The 19,174-nt window shown below is 36.5% G+C and overlaps 1 protein-coding gene across 2 annotated transcripts in view; it reads left to right on the top strand.

The window, feature by feature from the left end:
• The first annotated feature begins 588 nt into the window (after positions 1 to 588).
• The window catches only part of LOC106881721 (uncharacterized), a 30,804-nt gene continuing 12,218 nt past the window's right edge, over positions 589 to 19,174 (top strand). Inside the window, exons 1-2 of one of the 2 annotated variants that reach the window (XM_014932202.3) lie at positions 589 to 1,405; positions 11,343 to 11,444. In XM_014932202.3, the coding sequence (XP_014787688.1) occupies positions 957 to 1,405; positions 11,343 to 11,444 (551 nt within the window). In that variant the 5' untranslated portion in view covers positions 589 to 956. The remainder of the gene's footprint in view (positions 1,406 to 11,342; positions 11,445 to 19,174) is intronic. The other variant, XM_014932203.3, reaches the window with a different exon arrangement.

Genomic DNA, 19,174 nt, shown 5'->3' with positions numbered 1-19,174 from the left:
TCTTCCATGCTCGTTGCGGTCCCTCCTACTAGACTAGTTGCATAGTCGCTTCGCCGGCGTTTGCGCATCCTAAATTTTCAGGTCCAATAAGGCTTGCAGACCTTCTCCATCCTACTGACAAGATCTCGAGACAAGTCAAACCAAGATAGCCAGTGCCAATATGGGTCGCAGGCTCAGGAATATTAGAGCGCCTTGATCTCAAGCGAAAGGAAACAATCTCCATATCAGAGTGACTTTCTCCTAGAGACATACTTTAGCAAAATGTATCCCTCTCCCAGTGGCCTTCCAGCGCGTCGGACACCAACACTGATTTTCTGAGGGTCCGTGTTAGAACCCATACTATGTTCATCTGTCTTTTTACACACACACACACACACACACACACACACACACTCCCCCCCTCTCTCTCTCTCAAAACAAGACGAGTTATATATTACGTAAGCTAGGAGAAAACCGATCGAAGAGTGCTGTTTCTTGTAAGCTATTCGAGACGTACTTCTCGAATAAACGTTTATCAAGACATCATTGTACGTGCCAGCGCGCCATCAGATTGTCTATTTCAGAAAAAAAATACATGCCCGCGAGAAATGTTTCTTTGTTATTGAATACTTTAATGACGGTTAATGTGTTTGTGCAAATTTTGTTTCCAGGAAAAGAACGCATCTTTCATCGATAGAATAAAAGATTTCTAAAAATGAATTACTAATTCTCATTTCGAGTGATCAGAAATATAACGACTAAATGCTCGTGGCGAAAGCTATATATAAAAACAAAGCAAAACATTTCTGTTTGCTTTATTTGGATGCTAAAACTCTGAAGTAGTTCTTGATCGAAAACAATAATAATTACGAGTTGCATCTAAATCTAAAAACCTTATATTTACCGATTCTTTTTTTTTTATTTTTTTTTTTTATAAATATTTACTTCAAAAACTTGTAGATTTATCTTCTTTAATCATGGAAAACCCCAAAAATATAATTACACCTAATTTTAAAAGTAAAGGTTATGAAAGTGTTAACCCAGTTGCATTGCTTCCGAAGTGTATGAGCCTCAATGATTTTCATCTTGATAATCGGAACCCATTTCTTGATTCTCACAATGAAAAGGAATTACCACAATCGTCAAAGAAAAAACGAAAAATCAAAAAGCAACATATCGATCACTGGCATATTAACAAAGAATATCGTGAAGAAATCGCATCGTTTTCATCTCACAATGAAGATCATATCAATTGTACGAATCAAAAATATATATCAGAAAATGAATTCTTCAATGATGCTTCCATTACGAACACATCTTTAATATATTCTGAATCTATAGGTACAAAGAAAAAAGTACAAAAATATGAAAAGAACCAGTATAAAGCTAAATGTGGGTTTACCAATTCTATGGAGAAACCAAACAGGTATCTACAAATTTGATAATATAAAGTTCTTTCTTTTAGGATGTAACACAAAATTTAAAAAGTAACAGTATCTGATTTAAACTCATCTATTGTGAATTTGGTATTAGTCTGAGTAAGAAGATCGAGAAAGAAAGCCATTTTACTTCTTTCTTGACTGGAAAATATGTACAATCGGGGAAAATATAAGCTATGCCCTAAAACTTGAATAGAAAAATATGCTTTCTTAGAACTCAAGAATGATCGGTATCAGTGAGTGTAAGGTCACTGAAAAACGCAAAACATTCAATGCGGTTTTGGAAATGTCTTTATAATTCTATGAAATTAAAATAACAATAGACTTTAAAATTTTATTGGAGGATAAGGAATTGGATAAGGAATTATTGGAGGATAAGGAATCCTTTTATTTGCGTTTCAACTAGAGAATTTTCAAGCGATCAAGAAAATTAGTACCTTTTTCTTTAACAAAAATTCAGAACAGTTGATGACTAAAATATATCAAGGAACGATTGAGATAAATAGTGAGATGGAACGATACATTTTATGTGAAAATATGATGGACACTACTGTTGCATTGAAATCTAGTAGCAGGGTCAACTTAATAGTTTTATGGGTCTCAAGGCAAATCAGTGCACTGGGTCCTATAGTGTTTATTCATTTACGGAATTGGGGCCCTAGACCTGTGAGGCCCCCGGCCAACTGTCCATTGCCTTAAGACGACACAGTGAAATAGTTTCCTCAAACGATATAATTTTGAAAAAAATTCTAATTGTGGTGAACTTTGAATACAACTCATATTGCTATTAGCATTCTATTATTACTAATGCATACTAAGGCGGCGAGCAGGCTGAATCATTAACATGCCGGGCAAAATACTTAGCAGCATTTCGTCCGTCTTTACGTTCTGAGTTCGAATTCCACCGAGGTCGACTTTCTTTTTCGCCCTTTCCGGATCGATAGAATAATACCCAGTTCGAGCACTGGTTGATGTAATCGACTTGTCCCCTCCTCCGAAACTGCTAGCCTTGTGCCAAAATTTGAAACCATTATTATTGATATATACTGTCATTAGTATTTTTTTGTCTTGATATTTTGCTGACTAGTAAATCATATCGTCATCTGTACTTGAGTACTTATTTTAGCGAAGTTTTTTGTACAACTAAACACTGCGTCATGGGGAAGGAAAAGGGCACAGATTAAGGGGTGGGTGGGGAAACGTTAAAAAGAAAATTGAAAGTTTTGGACGAAAAAACAAACAAACAAAAAAAACAGAATTCTTCCAGAAACATTCCCATTGCATGAAACACAATTACTTAAATTGAAGGTGGGGGGACCTATCCAATTTGCAAGAGCTATCATTAGATGATCGCTATTCCAAAACTCTGCTCTTATCTCATCGTCCACCACTCCGGAAGGATGAAAAACAAATCGACCATGGTAGGATTTGAACCCAGAACATAACGGATCGTACACGCAGACACACACACACACACACACACACACACACACACACACACACACACACACACACACTCACACACAGCATATTAGCCTCTCCTTGTTGGTTCTGCGAGAAGAGGTTGCTAAGAGTCTGGCTCAAGACTTCACAATTACTAGAGAAAAAGATGATCTCAGTGGCTCTCCACAACCTTAATCCGAAATCGGCTTCAGTATTGGACTAGTTGTTTATTTATTGTCTCCGAAAGGTGAAACGCAAAGTCGACGACGGTGGGATTTGAACTGAGAGCGCAGAGAACGGAAGCAAATAACGAAAGGCATTCGACCCGACACTAACGATTCTGTTAATTCGCTTTGTTTGTATGTCATCAATCAGTTTCATTTCTGTATTTCTTGTCCATAGAGAAAGAGCCGGACTCTAACATAGATTCAAGGCTCCTTCATTGGAACTTTTATCAACATCATCTAGGTATTTGTGCATATGTGTGTGTGTGTGCAGTATTTGGTGTTAGTGTATGCGCAGATTTGTATGTTTGTTTTATGAATGCGTTTTTATGTCTATATTTTCATGTCTAGATGCATGCATATATATTTATGTGCTAAATTTTTGGAAAGTTTTACATATCTTTACAGTTCCATTGATGGCTTGAATCTGTAGTCTTCCAATCAGCCTTTTTCTTTCAAGTTTTGAGAACCCTAATTTTTCCAGGTTTTTGTTGAGGCAGATCGTTACATATCCCAATGCCCCAACAATCACGGGTATGAATCTGAACTTGTAGTCTGGGTGGAGTATCTGCAAATTTCTCAGTAGTATGTATGTATGTATGTATGTATGTAAGCTTGAATGCGTGCATATAAGCATATATAAATGTGTGTTCATATATGTATATGCGTGTATATGTGTTTCTATTTGTGCATGCATATATATATATATATATATACATATATATATATATATATATATAGAGAGAGAGAGAGATAAAACTTACTTGGAAGAGGATGCGTGGCATTCAATCATATAATAATATAAATTATATATATATATATATATATATATATATATATGTATGCATATATACATACGTATATGTACATAACTACATCTATATGTATATATATATATAAGCATACGTGGGTACAGGACGCCCTGAAACGTGTACAACAAAATATACGAAGCACGAGTACATGGAACATGAACTATTCTTTCGATCAACGAAAGACACAAATGGAAAACAAAACAAACAACATAAAGAACGACCCTTCATCAGTTGCTGGCTGTTTTTCTAGTGTGTCCACGTATGCTTATATATATACTTATAGATGTATGTATGTACATATACATATGTATATATGCTTATATATATATATTATTTATATTATATATGTGTGTGTGTGTGTGTGTGTGTATGTATGTATGTATGTATGTATGTATGTATGTATGTATGTATTAATCGAAGTGTACAATATTATATATCTATTACGGCCGATCTTACCGATCGGTTTCGCACTAGGGGTTCAACGGAGTATTAGGTAACAGTTCGATTATGTAACCCTGCGCTCTTCAGAGGTAGCCATTATGGCATGAAATTTGGCGACACACACACACACGCACACATATATGTATGTATGTATTTATACATGTGTGCGTGTACATATGTACTCATATATTAGTGTCTGTATACGTGTGCGTGAGTGGAAGAGCGAGAGAGAGAGAGAGAGAGAGAGAGTGAACATGTTTGTTGATATGCCATCCATTTGATGATTGTGTCTCCAGCAAAAAATTGAAGTAATGTCTGATCCATTCTTCCTTGTATGCTTTAAGCTCATTCTTTTCTTTTAACAATAGAGAGATGAGCGTACTTATTTTGAAAGTCTTCTTGGGCTGATATTGCAATAGTAGAATGAACTTTAAATCAAATTAGTTTACAATTGAAGAATTATTCATAAATATTAACTTCCACGAATCATATATCTTTACATATTGACATGTCAAACATGTCTTCAATCGATGTTCGTAGTATAAAATAAAATTTCATTTATTTACTCAGGTTTGTTATAAGCAGCAGTGGTTTAAATAACTTATTTACGCTGATATTCAGTGGAAAACGTGTATAAAAGAATAAAGACATTAGCTTTCAGCTTTGTAAAAACACACAAAAAGAACCAAACAAACAAAAAAAGTACACAGAAAATCAGGACACGAGGCGTTCTTATCGAACATTTGACTTGTTCCAAGCCTCCACCTGAGACAGTATTGAGCTTTTAACGTTTTTTTTTCTATTTACTTTGAAATTTTAGAGCAACTACATGGCATCATATATTCAAATTATAAACCGTTCCGTTTTTCTTTGTTTTTTTTTTTGTCTTCATTACTTTTTCTATCTTTACAGTTTTTCTATCTTTACATTTTTTAACAATGATTTTTGATATTCCTTCTATTTAAGGCGGCAAGCTGGCAGAATCGTTTGCACAGTGAAATGTCTCTAAGCATTTCACTCGTTTTTACGTTCTGAGTTAATTCTACCAAGGTCTACCTTACCTGTCATCCTTCGACTTACTCCCCTATCCGAAATTGTTGCCTGAAATCGAAACCAATATTTCTTGTATTTTACAAACCATGATTCAGAAAGTTGCAGTACATTTCTTTTACATTTTTTTTTTTCTGTCCAACAAAGGCAATCGATGACGGAAGTTTTAGAGAATTAGATAAAACGCTTTACAGTATTAACTAACATCCCATTTTGCTCAGTGACATAGCTAGAGTGTGGGGCCCGGGAGAGCCTTCGAGTTTGCCGCCATCCTCACCATACAAGCTGATACAACTGACCCCACCCAGCTACGTTATGCTTCTTCATTTTAAGTTCAAATCTCACCGAGTCCGACTTGGCATTTCATCTTCTGATGACATTCGGATGCTAGTTCTTCATTAAAAAAAAGAAAAGAAAGAATCTAAAAAGGCGGTTGAAAAAAAAAATGCATGTATGTACATACATATATTTTTCAAGCTCCGTTTCCAGATTCTTTTACGACAAGCTTCCACGCAACTTCTGCCTTTCAAATTCACTCGGCACGGTGATGTAGTAGGAACCGCTCACCCAAGAAAATGGACAGAGTAAAGTGAAAGAGGAGGGAAGGTGTGAATGAAGAGAAAGCCAGGAAATGTGAGAGAGGGGGAACGTTCATTCTTTCTTTTTTCTATCAGCTCCTTCACACTTACTTCGTTCTTTCCACTCTTCTTGCTTTCGTTACCTCTCTTACATTTTCTGACTTTCTCTTCATTTTCACCTTCCCTCCTCTTTCATTTCACCGTCCCTTTTGTTTTTTCCCGTCACTCCCTATTCTTCTATCCCTCTGCCTCTACCTCTCTCCTCTCTCTCTATGTGACCGGTGTTCGGCCAAGCCTGACCTTTCTTTCTTGGTTCGATTACCATCCGTGCAACATCTATATTCCTCCCCATGCCTGTCATCACCTATGTCCCTGCCGTAAGGCTTCACTTCCACACACGCCAGCTTAATTTAATTCGTCCTTAGCCGAAAGACACTTGTTGTTAATGTCCTGCTATTTGTATTTGTGTACTATTTCTCCGTTTTTTCTTTCCGTCCTTGTTTTCGTATACATTCATTGCTTTCTTCCAAGGAATCTAGTGCTCTTAGCTTAGTTTTTTTCCTTGGGGCTGGCCGGATTGGAGCAATCTTGAGTATAACCATCCGAAATTACAAAGATAATCTGGAACTCGACTGAAGAAAGAAAACTCTGAATGACCCGTCCTTTTTTTTTTGTCCCTTTTTTGTATCATCTGCCTCGATGTTTTGTGTTCTTGTCCCATTTTTTTGTATTCCTTTTTATATACATATGGCGGCGTAGTACACTTTGGTCTCTCTCTCTCTCTCTCTCTCTCTCTCTCTCTCTCTTTCTATATATATATATATATATATATATAATTTTATTCTTTTACTTGTTTCAGTAATTTGACCGTGGCCATGCTGGAGCACCGCCTTTTGTCGAACTAATCGACCCCAAGACTTAATCTTTGTAAGCCTAGTACTTATTCTGTCGGTATCTTTTGCCGAACCGCTAAGTTAAGGGGACATAAACACACCAACATCGGTGTCAAGCGATGGTGGGACACACACACACACACGACGGGCTTCTCTCAGTCTCCGTCTACCAAATCCACTCACAAGGCTTTGATCGGCCCAAGGCTATATTAAAAGACACTTGCTCAAGGTACCACGCAGTGGGACTGAACCTGGAACCATGTGGTTGGAAAGCAAACTTCTTACCACATAGACACAGCATATATATGTATATATATGTATATATATGTATATATATATATATATATATATATATATATATATATATATATATATATATATATATATATATATATATATATATATATATGAGAGAGTGAGAGAGAGAGAGAGAGAGAGAGAGAGAGAGAGAGAGAGAGAAAGAAAGAAAGAAATATAGATAGATAGATAGATAGATAATCACTTAACATCCATGTTCTATTATTAGAACGGTTCAACAAAATCAGACTAACCTCTGAGGTCTGTTTTGGCTAGGTGTCTACTGCTGGCTGCTCTTCCATATGTATCATCAATTGAATTCTTTAAATGCTTGAGAAACTCCAGTAGATTGAAAGCAATCGTACACTCTATTGATATCAATACTAATATCAATAAATTAAATTTGCTCTCTCACAAACTAGTATCGAGTTCTTTTATTTTATTTTGGGCCATTTTGATCTCACGAACAGTCTTAATAATATTCTTGTACATGTCAAATCTTTTCTTTTTTTATTATCTAAAGCCTCACTTACTCATTCTAATTCGAATAAATTACGATCTAGAAATATGCTCCTCCATCTTTTCGTGAAGAATCTTTTCACTATTAAATCCTATTAAATTTAGAAAACATAATAATAGCTTTCAAACGATTTTTTAAAGTCAAATTATAAACTGTTAAAAATTCCGATAAAGTTTTATTGCAACTGCATAAGAAAAATATGTCTGAAATCCACAACGCAGATTCTTGTCTAATTCTAAAACCAACATTTAGAGGAAATCCAATTTGAACATTGTTCATGATATTAACATACATAGCCATGCCCACTCTTACCTTAAAAAAAAAAAAAAGATGGAAGGAAAGAGTACTTCAGACTTTGAAGTCATCGATAGAACACAACAATTCACACAGCAATACCAACACTTCACCTTTAAAGACCATGACATTAACTGTAAACAGAAAGAAACTTTAAATTAACAAGCCCATCAAAACTGACATAAAAGTCACCTGTATACATATACTACATAAAGTTATACACAAATCCGAGAATATCCTGCCTCTGTCTCAATGAAATAACATCTAAACCGTTGTAGATTGGTTTCTAATAAAACTGATGTTAAATTCTTAGCTTGATATCAAAGACAACAACCCATCTGTCTTCAAATAACTGTTTATTAATGTCCTCACTTTTACCGAATTAATAACAAAATTAAAGAATTTTGAAACAGATATTATCCTACAAGCACAGAAAATCATAGTTAATCATGTCAAGTCCATCATCATCATTTAATGTCCGTTGTCCATGCTGGCATGGGTTGGACGGTTAGACCAGAGCTAAGGAGCTGCACCACACTCTTGTTTGATTTGGTATTGCTTCTACGGCTGGATGCCCTTCCTATCGCGATGAAAAAATAGCAAAAAGCGTATAGCATTCTTTATGGCACTAGTATGGGATCAAATGACTGAATATATATATATATATATATATATATATATATATATATATATATATATATATAGGGCCGGTTTTAAGCCAACTAGACAGATTTGTTCAAATTGGGCCCCGCACCAAGAGAGGGCCCCGTGCACATGCTCGACTTGTAATGAAACGTTAAAACTTTCAATTAAGCTTTAAATTTTTGTATATCATTGTGGCTAATGATGGAACCTCAAGCCCTCAACGCTTTTTGATTGGGGCTGGCGTACAACACGAAACAAAACATCGATCTTTAGCTTTGTAGAGGGCCCCACTGACAATTCTCTAACTGGACCCCACATTTCCAAGTGCCGGCCCTGCATATATTGTCAAAATTATATCAGTTTCCTCATATTGTTGGTGGTTTATATGGGGATAGCATTCTACTGTTCTTAAGCAATTTTTACCCACAACAGACACTGAAAACACCTACACCTCTTCTTCAAACCAACTAGATCAACATAGATACTAACTTTTTAAATGTAACATTGACCATGGGAAAATCCGAATAACACCCAAGATGTAAGCCCAACAAAATTTTTACTCCATCCACAGATTGCTCGAAGCAGTAACATCAAGGAAACAAATTTAAGACCAGTTTATATGTTTTTATAAATATTTGAACCTGTTAAAGGTATTTTACTGCAGTTTGTCTATAGTGCATCAAATAAAAGGCCTTGCAACAATTCACGATTTTCAGGCGGCGAGCTGGCAGAATCGTTAATCCGCTGGGCAAAATATTTAGCGCTATTTTATCCATCTTTATGTTCTGAGTTCAAATTCCCCCGGCTTTTACTTTTCTTTTTATTCTTTCAGGGTCGATAAAATAAGTGCCAAAATTTGAAACTAATATTCAATTATCTTTAGTCAGCGAGCCAGCAGAAACGTTAACGCGCCAGGCAAAATGTTCAGCGGCATTTCGTCCGTCCTTACGTTCTGAGTTCAAACTCCGCTGGGGTCTACGTACCCTTTCGTCCTTTCGGGGTCGGTAAAATAAGTGCCAATTCAGCACTGAGATCGATGTAATCGACTTATCCTCTCCCCTAAATTGCTGGCCTTGTGCCAAAATTTGAATCAATATTTAATGACCTTTACTCTGAAGTCAAATCAGACTGAGATCAACTTTGCATGGTATCCTTCCAGAGAAGATTTAATCTACTGCCTTTCGAAATGTACATACCTCATTTGGTTCTTTTAAACACCGTGTCAACAAAATAAGAAGTAGGGTTTGGATACTGCTCTCGTGGCCTGAGACGATTATACTTCTAAAAAAGTATTTTATTAACAGAATCGTTAGAGTGACGGACAAAATGCTTTGTGGTTTTTAGTTGCGTATCTTGACGTCTGAGATCAAATGCTACGAGGTCGACTTGACCTTTTGTTCTTCTGAGGCCGATAAAATAAGTAGCAGTTGTATATCGAGACAATCTATTGATTATCCCCTAGCTTTAACATGTTAGAAATCAATATTATTATTTATTCTCATTTATGACAGTATGTAGAATAGCGGCCAAAATGCCATACGATATTTAGCAACCCCTTTCTGTGTTCTGATTCAAATTCCGCTCGTGTCGACTTCACTTTTCATGCTTATGGAATCGATAAAATATGTACCATTCAAGTATTAAAGTTTAGAAAATAACTCTTCCCTCTAAATCTGAGGTTTTGTACATACACTAGAGACAACTATTCATATATGAACTACAGCAACTTCGCAGAAATGTTGGAGCGCTAAAATTGTGTATTCAAGCATTTGTTTTCGTCCTTCTGCATACTGTGCTTAAATCCCGTCAGTGTTGTCTTTCCCGAATCTGTAAAATAATTAAATAATTACTAGCAATATCGTAGAAACAATGCAAATCAATAAGAGCATAAGATAAATTATTTTGTGGCGTTCTTTCCGGTTCTTTGTTAGCTGTGTTCAAATCTCGCGGAAGTCAACTTTTCCTTCATTCTTTCAGAGTCGATAAATAAAGTTTTTGTCTAACATTTTGGTCAGACCTGGAAAGAGGATGGCCCCTACTAACTTTGAATGTCACAGCATCATGGCTCAGTAAAGGAGCCTCCTTTTACAAACTAACATAGAAATATCATTTTTCATCTAAACCAGGGTTTCTCAAACATTTTTTTTTAATCTTTGGACCCCTTTGATTACTATTTTATTCTGGTGGACGCTCATAGCCATTTGATGGTAAAAAATTAATAGAAACTCTTTCAAAATTCATATTTTGTTTTTCACATTCACTTGTGTAGTTTGATCTGTGTAACATATTAGAGAAAGAAACCTCACTGTTCCTTGCAATAAATAACAATACATACATCTAAAGCAACATTTTTTTCAGGGGCCCTTAAAATACTATTGTGGATTCCCTATTTACTATTTTGTTGTGTGCACCCCCAAAAATATATGGAGCTTCAAGGGTCATATGGACCCTGGTTGAGAGCCACTGGTCTAAACTCATGATTAAGTCGAAAAATAATTTCAGGGAGTTGGTAAATCTGGTCCATTGTCACACAAAATAGCATACAAAAACAGAACTGTCAATAATATTCTCTGGTCGATTCAGCTGGTTATACCCGCTCCCTTTTAGAGATTGATAATGTTCCTTGTCTGATCAAATCATTTTTTTTTCTTTTTATTATTATTGTTGTTATCAGATCAGAAATTATTTTGTTTGACATCAAACCTTTTAATATTGTGTCTATGTCAGGTCACACAACTCAAGTTCAAAAAACAGGAAACGTAAAAAAAATTCAAATTCATTCATTCAGTACTCTCTATTGGACCAACAAGCGTTCCTGTTATGGTTCAGGTGAGATGTTCATTTGTTTTTGCACCTTAGTATTTTTCTTTTCTTTATTGATTGCTTATGAAGTATTCTCTGTGAGAAACGCTAGATGTGCTAAAGATCTATTATGTCACCATTAAAGAGAGGTTTGGGTATGAAAAGATAACTATCTTAGTGTTACATAAAACAGTCCTAACAGTAAGTATCGATATTCCATAACAGAATAAGGCGGCAAACTGGCAGAAACGTTAGCGCGCCGGGCGAAATGCTTAGCGGTATTTCGTCTGTCTTTACGTTTTGAGTTCAAATTCCGCCGAGGTCGACTTTGCCTTTCATCCTTTCGGGGCCGATAAATTAAGTAACAGTTGCGTACTAGGGTAGATCTAATCGACTGGCCCCTTCCCCAAAAGTTTCGAGCCTTGTGCCTAGAGTAGAAAAGAATCGTTAGTTCGCTGGGCAAAATGCTTAGCAGCATTTTGTCGTCTTTACGTTCTTAGTTCAGATTCCGCCGAGGTCTACTTTGCTTGTCATCCTTTCGGGGTCGATAAATTAAGTACCAGTTGCATACTGGGTTGCTCTAATCGACTGGCCCCCTCCCCCAAAATTTCGGGCCTTGTGCCTAAAGTAGAAAAGAATGTATGCTTTTCATCCAAAAAAGGCGGCGAGTTGGTTGAAACGTTAGCACGATGGACGAAATGCTTAGCGGTATTTCGTCTGTCTTTACGTTTTGAGTTCAAATTCCGCTTAGGTCGACTTTACCTTTCATCCTTTCGGGGCCGGTAAATTAAGTAACAGTTGCGTACTAGGGTCGATCTAATCGACTGCTCCCCTCCCCAAAAGTTTCGGACCTTGTGCCTAGAGTAGAAAAGAATCGTTAGTACGTTGGGCAAAATGCTTAGCATTAGTCCGTCTTTACGTTCTTAGTTCAAATGCCACGGGGGTCAACTTTACCTTTCATTCTTTCGGGGTCGATAAAATAAGTACCAGTTCTGCACTGGGGTCAATGTAATGGGCTAACTCACTCACTCGAAATTGCTAAACTTGTGCCAAAATTTGAAACCTATATTTCATAACAGACTTATTTCAATAAAATTGTTTGATGGCTAATACCAGAAGGAAAAATGAATGCCACAATACATGTGATAGCCTCATGTATGTTTAAAAGAGTTTTGTTTTATCGCTCAAAGGCAAGTAAAAACAAACAAACAAAAAAAAGCATATTTTCATGCAGTGTACTATAGTAAAAAAGTAACCCGGAAGTGACGAGAATGTCATCCCAGAATTTTATAAAAAGAACTTAAAGATTTCCCTCATTATGCCACGCTCACGATCACTTACATGTTTAGCACTGTCTAGCGATGTGTTAAGCATTTCAGAAGCAACAGCTGAGGTACACCGTTTCAATGTACTATTCCTATCATTGAGACAGCAACTCGGTGGCTTGCAAGTCAGCACATGATAAACAACGCAGTTACATGTGAGCAGTGTAATAAATCCTACTCGATTAATGAGCTGTAGAGAAAGATCCGACAAGAAGCAGTGGCGTTGTTCTTGTAAATTTGTGAATTCACTTAGAGAATACGAGCAAATTCCTTTTTCGAGAAGGGCCAGTTGACTCTACCAATGATAATTCAAGTAAAGTACATGTTGGTAAAAGACTATGTCACCACTTCCGGCTTCTATCGCAATTTACTTAAATTTTTTAGGACAATTCACTTTCACTTTTTACGACAGTAAACTGCGTCTTATTAACCAATTATTAATGTAGCAGTCATCATCATCATCATCAATGATGTTAGCTGGGCGTCTCGAAAGGAGACCGTGTGTTCAAGTCGTGGACAAAACAGGTTTACACGGGAATGATTTCCAACAAACTTTCAGACTCATGGAAGCTGAATTCTACACTGCTAGCTAAACCCCCGTCACCTTATTGATTTCCCTGTAGTGTCACAACCCAAAGCAGCGAATTGTTCTTACTGCTGTATTTATAGTCAATGATTTGGACAGCGTGGTTTGTGAGTTTAGTATCTGAGCACAGCGTTGATGATAGGATACAAACTTCCGATCTCTTTGCTTATTCCTATCCACTCAGCTATTCAGTCTGTCGTAAAAGAACCATACGTCTTCATAATTATGTAACACATCAAAGAGCTTGTGAATTAATTTCCCCTTAAGGATATATATTTGTCCTTGTCCTAATAAAATTTTGCATATTTTCGTTAAGCTAGTTTGTTTAAATGCTAAATATTGACAGATTTTCATCCCCACGTGTCTTAGAGTGCGCGCCTTTAAGCTTCGCTTTGAAGAATTGGTTAGGAGCTAATCTGGCTGTAAGCGCATCAGTTGTAACGCTTTCCTAAATTCCTCTCGTAAGTTTTTAATTAACTTCTATTCTAGTTTTCTCAAACGCTATAACCTTACTAAATCTTACTGGTATTACTTTAATTGCATTTATCAGGGCAAACAAGCATTTGTTGTCGATGATTGCCTCTTTCAACGCCCGTTTAATTCATTTACCCGGCCTTTGTAAGTATGGCGCATCTGGAGTAGCGCGTTTAGCTTCCAGTGACCGGTTCTTTCCTACGAAGCCTATCTAGGGATCGACCGTACAGTGCATAAATTTTTAATTGAGGACAATTTATGCTAACCCCATCTACTGGCCTACAAAATATTCTACCTATATGCAATCTGGATGTCATGTTGCAGTTTGCCCATGTCCACATTGGCAGATCCGGGAAATTTAGTCGATACTTTTTAGACAGGTGGAAAAGTCTGAGCAAATATGTGAGACTTTTGCACTGCCCTCTTCCATCAGTTAACCCCACACAGTCTAAGCGTTCATCCAATATATATTTCCAATCTCCTTCTAGCACTAAGGAGCCGGTCGTTTCCCGGAAACATTCAAGATACTTATCGAAATTTAGTTACCCGGTCCCTGTTGGAGTATAGCCTGAAGATATTACAAGTCTGGAGGTATGGCCTTCGCTGCTAAAGTATCATCAACTTAACTTCTGGGCTCAAGAAGATGGTATGTGTCATAAGATCCAGGCCTTTCCACAACAAAACAACTACTCCACCTCCAAATACTAGTTGATTTGAAGGATTGCGATTCGGAAATTCTGGTCTCGCTTATGGCCACTACATCTATATCTAGTGACCTGATGTTGTTGAGAAGGTGGCCCTGCTTCCATGGCAACTCAAGGCCATCATGCACATTTATTTGGCCTATTCTAAGCAAGGTCATGTGAGGCAGAATGGGGAAGTGAGAAAGACCCATTAATTTTCCTCAGTTCCTCCATCTGGTTGTAGTTCTTCATATAGTCTTTTGTTAATATTTCCTCTCAAGTTTCCTACTCTGTTGTGATATATATTTTTTTAAATGTATATGAGTTGTGATATTTTGATGATTTTTATGTGTGTTGGTATGCTATTTGTTGTAGTTAGTGAGTGTGTGTGATACTTATATGCTGAAGTATGATTCATTAGTTTTGTTATTGTTTGTGTGTGGTTAATAATGTTTTGCCTGTGTTGGTGGATGTTCTGATTGTTAAGATAATTGTGAATTTGATTGTGCTTGTGCTTATAATGTTGGTGATGTTTGTGATAGTAGTGATAGGAATGATGGTATTCAGAGTACTGGTATAGGTGCTATTGGGGTGGGAGTGGTGCATCGTTGCTCAAAAGCATCTCCCCCGTTTGATCGTATCTCCTAGTTTTTCCGTGGGCGTGTTGTTATCTCCTTTCCTTTTCTTTCGTTTAGTCATTTTTTTGCCATTTAAGGTTCTCTCCGTCACAGTCACCACACAACATGCCAGGGTGGTCCGAGACGAGGAAGAGCATGTTTTGGGGTGTGTGGTTTTGTTATGTTATTGATGTATCAATTGTTGTTTGGGGAATTCTGTTGTCTGTAGTGCGGTGGCCCTTGAAGATGGTATTTCTTCTGTTCTTCATGTTACTATTGCTTCCACTGGTGCTGCTGTTGTTGCTGTAGATGATATATCTAGTCTTATAGCTTGTGTTGCAATCACTATTGCTGCGATTGAATGCTGTTGTATTTGTTGTTGCAGTTTATGTTGATGCTTTGATGTTGGCAGTAGTGTAGGCCAGCAGTCATTTTCTGTTGTTGTTAGAGATAGAAACCTTGAGGTGATTGGTGTTTCCACAGTTGTAGCATTGATGCCTTCTGCCCTTCTCTATTAGGTCGGAGATCCTGTTCAGTGTCTCGGTTTCCCCCTGAATTAAGCATCTCGTGAGGGCTCAAAGCATCTCATTGTTTGAGCACAAGAAGAAGAGATTTATGAACCTATCAAAATTAATATTAGACAGAGACTCCTGGTGTAGCAAAATAGGTCCTCTGTTTTCTTTTGTGTGCTTCTGCCTGTAATATCAAAGTGTTTGACACTACTTTCTTGAAAAAAGAAGAGAGTATACAATATATATTGCATGGTAAATTATTTTCTATATTAAATTATTTTTCTTGCATTGTGATTCAGGTGAGAACATTTTGCTTTGGTATTTGTATTCGTTTTATATACAAAAGAATGGATTCCATATTTTATCCGAGGTAATCGTTTTCCTTGGTTGGTTTCTAATGCGTTTTGCTATGTTGCTATGACGTTCCATTTGTTAATTGGTTGTTTGTGTTAGGTTTTCATTTGTTGTTTTTGCTTTGTTTCTTTATGTGTAATTCGGTTGTTTTGAAGAGTTTTTATTTAGCTAGTCGGCTTCCACGGTTTTCTGATATCCTGTTTTTCTCGTCGCGATTCAATTATTTCATATCCTATTTATCTAGAGCCTCTTTTTTGCGGTAGCTATGTTTTAGCAGTTTTTAGTCATGGTTCGGTATTTTCTTATCCTGTTTTTGTTGAAATGCTATTCTGTGTATTTTTAAAACTACTTCCCCATACATACATACATACATACATACATACATACATACATACATACATACATACATATAAGCGTTGTAGAACCGTGTGATCAGATAAAAACCAACCGTAAACGGGAAAAAAATGAAGAACTTGTTTTCAAAATGATGAAAGTTATTCTTGTTGATGATAAAACATAAAGCTGGCCGTTAACCAAACGAGAAACAATAAGATAGATTAACAAATTGCTACAGGACCAATGAAGAAAGAAAAATTACCCAGCTGGGAGCACATAAATTTGACGTTTACATAGCTAAAATATAGCTCAAGAGATCATTGGCTAAAGTTCTTTTTTTATTTGCTTAAATATTATACGTAAGGAACAAAGCACTGAAATTAAACTTGTCATCTGCAAGAATTCGCTTTCTACCCTCACTTTCAAACACACATACTCACACTCACGCATATGTACACATACACACACACACACACATACACACATCTATATGTATGCATGTATGTGTGTAAATACTTTTTGTGCAATGGCTCATAATGATAAAGCTATTGGGGACAATTTACACCTACTGTCTATCCTAATTACTTAAAACACGTTTCTGATAAAATGCATATTCGTGAGTCCATTATACATCTCTCCGATACACGTACCAATTATAATTTTTTTGTCATTTAAGCCGATGAACTACCGCGTACTTTATAATTATTTCGCTCCAACTCAATGTCATCCACCAGACCTCAACACCCTTCACATATCTTGGCAGAAGTGTTCTGTTCCATACACCAGAACTCGCCTCTTCTTGCAATATACAAACGTATGTTATTTTACGCTTTACATAAAATCTAAGATTTAAAATCTTGGTTAAATGTAACTCTTACTTTGTCGGGATTACAACTATCCAAAGATAGAAGTTACGACGACGAGGGTTCCAGTTGATCCAATCAAGGGAACAGCCTGCCCGTGAAATTAATGTGCACGTGGCTGAGCGCTCCACAGTCACGTGTACCCTTAACGTAGTTCTCAGGAAGATTCAGCGTGACACAGAGTGTGACAAAGCTGGCCCTTTTGAAATACAGGCACAACTCATTTTTGCTAGCTGAGTAGACTGGAGCAATATGAAATAAAGGGTCTTGCTCAAGGGCACAGCGCGTCGCCGAGAATCGAACTCACAACCTTGCGATCGTGAGCTGAACACCCTAACTACTAAGCCACGCGCCTTCACAGATAATAACAGGAGCTATAAAGGACAATATGCGCTGACAAATACGTAATTCCTATTAAAATCTAAGCCATTGAATTCAACATTTCATAACTAATATCTGAGTTTTGGGTAAACAAAAAAAGTGAATTAAATTAATCCTGTATATAATTCCTGTCATTATTGATGATTTCCTTCCATCTACTCATAAGTGTTTTTTTAATTCCATTGGTGAAAAACTCTTTTGGTTTCGATGAGAAGAAGGAAGAGAAATCAGTTTCGACCTCTTTGAGCATTTTGAGTGCTAATTTGGGTTGTAGTTTAGCCTGTTCTCCACAGCTAAGCGTCGTTTAACATTTTCATTTAAAAATTCATTTTTCATTACCAATCTGTTAAAAAAAAGTGAGATTCGTTCACGAGATTGAAGAGATGAACACTCGTGATTTTCGGTTGGCTTCTATCAAGCCATGGGGAACTCATTTTCCAAGTTTGGGCATCTTTCCAAGCTGTTGAAGATGGCAGTGAACAGTTGAGTGGCTTGAATTGAGCTTGCTTGCCAATTCTTCAACTGACACAGTATTAACCTTCTCTAGCTCTGACAAAAGAAGCTCATCATCAAATTCAACAGGACGTTCTATTCGTGGCCTCTCTCTTAAGCTGAAATTACCACCTTTGAACTTTGCAACCCATCTTCTGCAACTTCTTTCGTTCAAGCACTCTTCCCCTTAAAGAGAATGGCTATTTCGAGTTGCTTCAGCTGTACTGTTTCCCCTTTTGAACTCATAAAGCATAATGTGCTTTAAATGCTCCTTCGATACGTCCATCTTTTAGTGGTTAATTTTAGTAATTAATTCAATCAGATTATTCTGCAAAAAGAAATATAAAGTTAAAGGTTTCTAAATTCATATGAGTATCTAGCAATACCATTTGACATTTTAGAATACTGTAAAATTTGATAGAAGTTACATATATGATATTTCGGACATTATTTATAGGATGACTTGATATGTACAATATAATGCAAAAATATTCATATCGTAGACATGCTGATCGATCTCCTTAATGAATGCCATGTTTGTGTCTACAGAAGTAGTATATAAAAAATACTTTAACCTTCTATTTGGAAATCGTGAGGTTGCGCTACGCGTTACTCGGTTTAACTTACCCTTTAGCTTCTGGGTGATCTTAAAAAAAGAAAAAGAAAATGTGCCATGAGCCAAAGTAAGAAGTTCAAGGAAACATGTTGACTGGAGGCAGGATTGGAGTAGAGGATGCTAGAAACTCTTTTTCTTTCTCATTGTTTTTTCGTTTTTGATGTTTTCAAAAGTCTTATGATATCTCGATAACCTATTCAACTTTCTTATATTGCTTTGTGAAACTGTTTTTTTTGTTTTTTTTTTTTCACTATTTAGCAGGGTCGATAAAATACATTTTTCCAACGAATAAACGATTCTGACAATCCACAGATCTAATATTAGTAGTTTACTAGCATCTAAATGAAATTGCATATATTTCGGATCTTATTTTCAATCTAGTACGAATATTGCTACAACAAAGCTGTATTACAACTATCAAATTTAACGGTGTTGTTATTTAGCTTCAGATTACCCCACCGAAGAAGCAGATCTATGATCAAAAAGCATTCCAGCCGCAACCATCCCTTCTTTCCTTT

Source organism: Octopus bimaculoides, chromosome 3 (genome assembly GCF_046866305.1).
Source record: "Octopus bimaculoides isolate indiv1 chromosome 3, ASM4686630v1, whole genome shotgun sequence".
NCBI lineage: Eukaryota > Metazoa > Mollusca > Cephalopoda > Octopoda > Octopodidae > Octopus > Octopus bimaculoides.
Note: the sequence above shows the minus strand (reverse complement) of the source record. Positions and strands in the feature narration are given on the sequence as shown.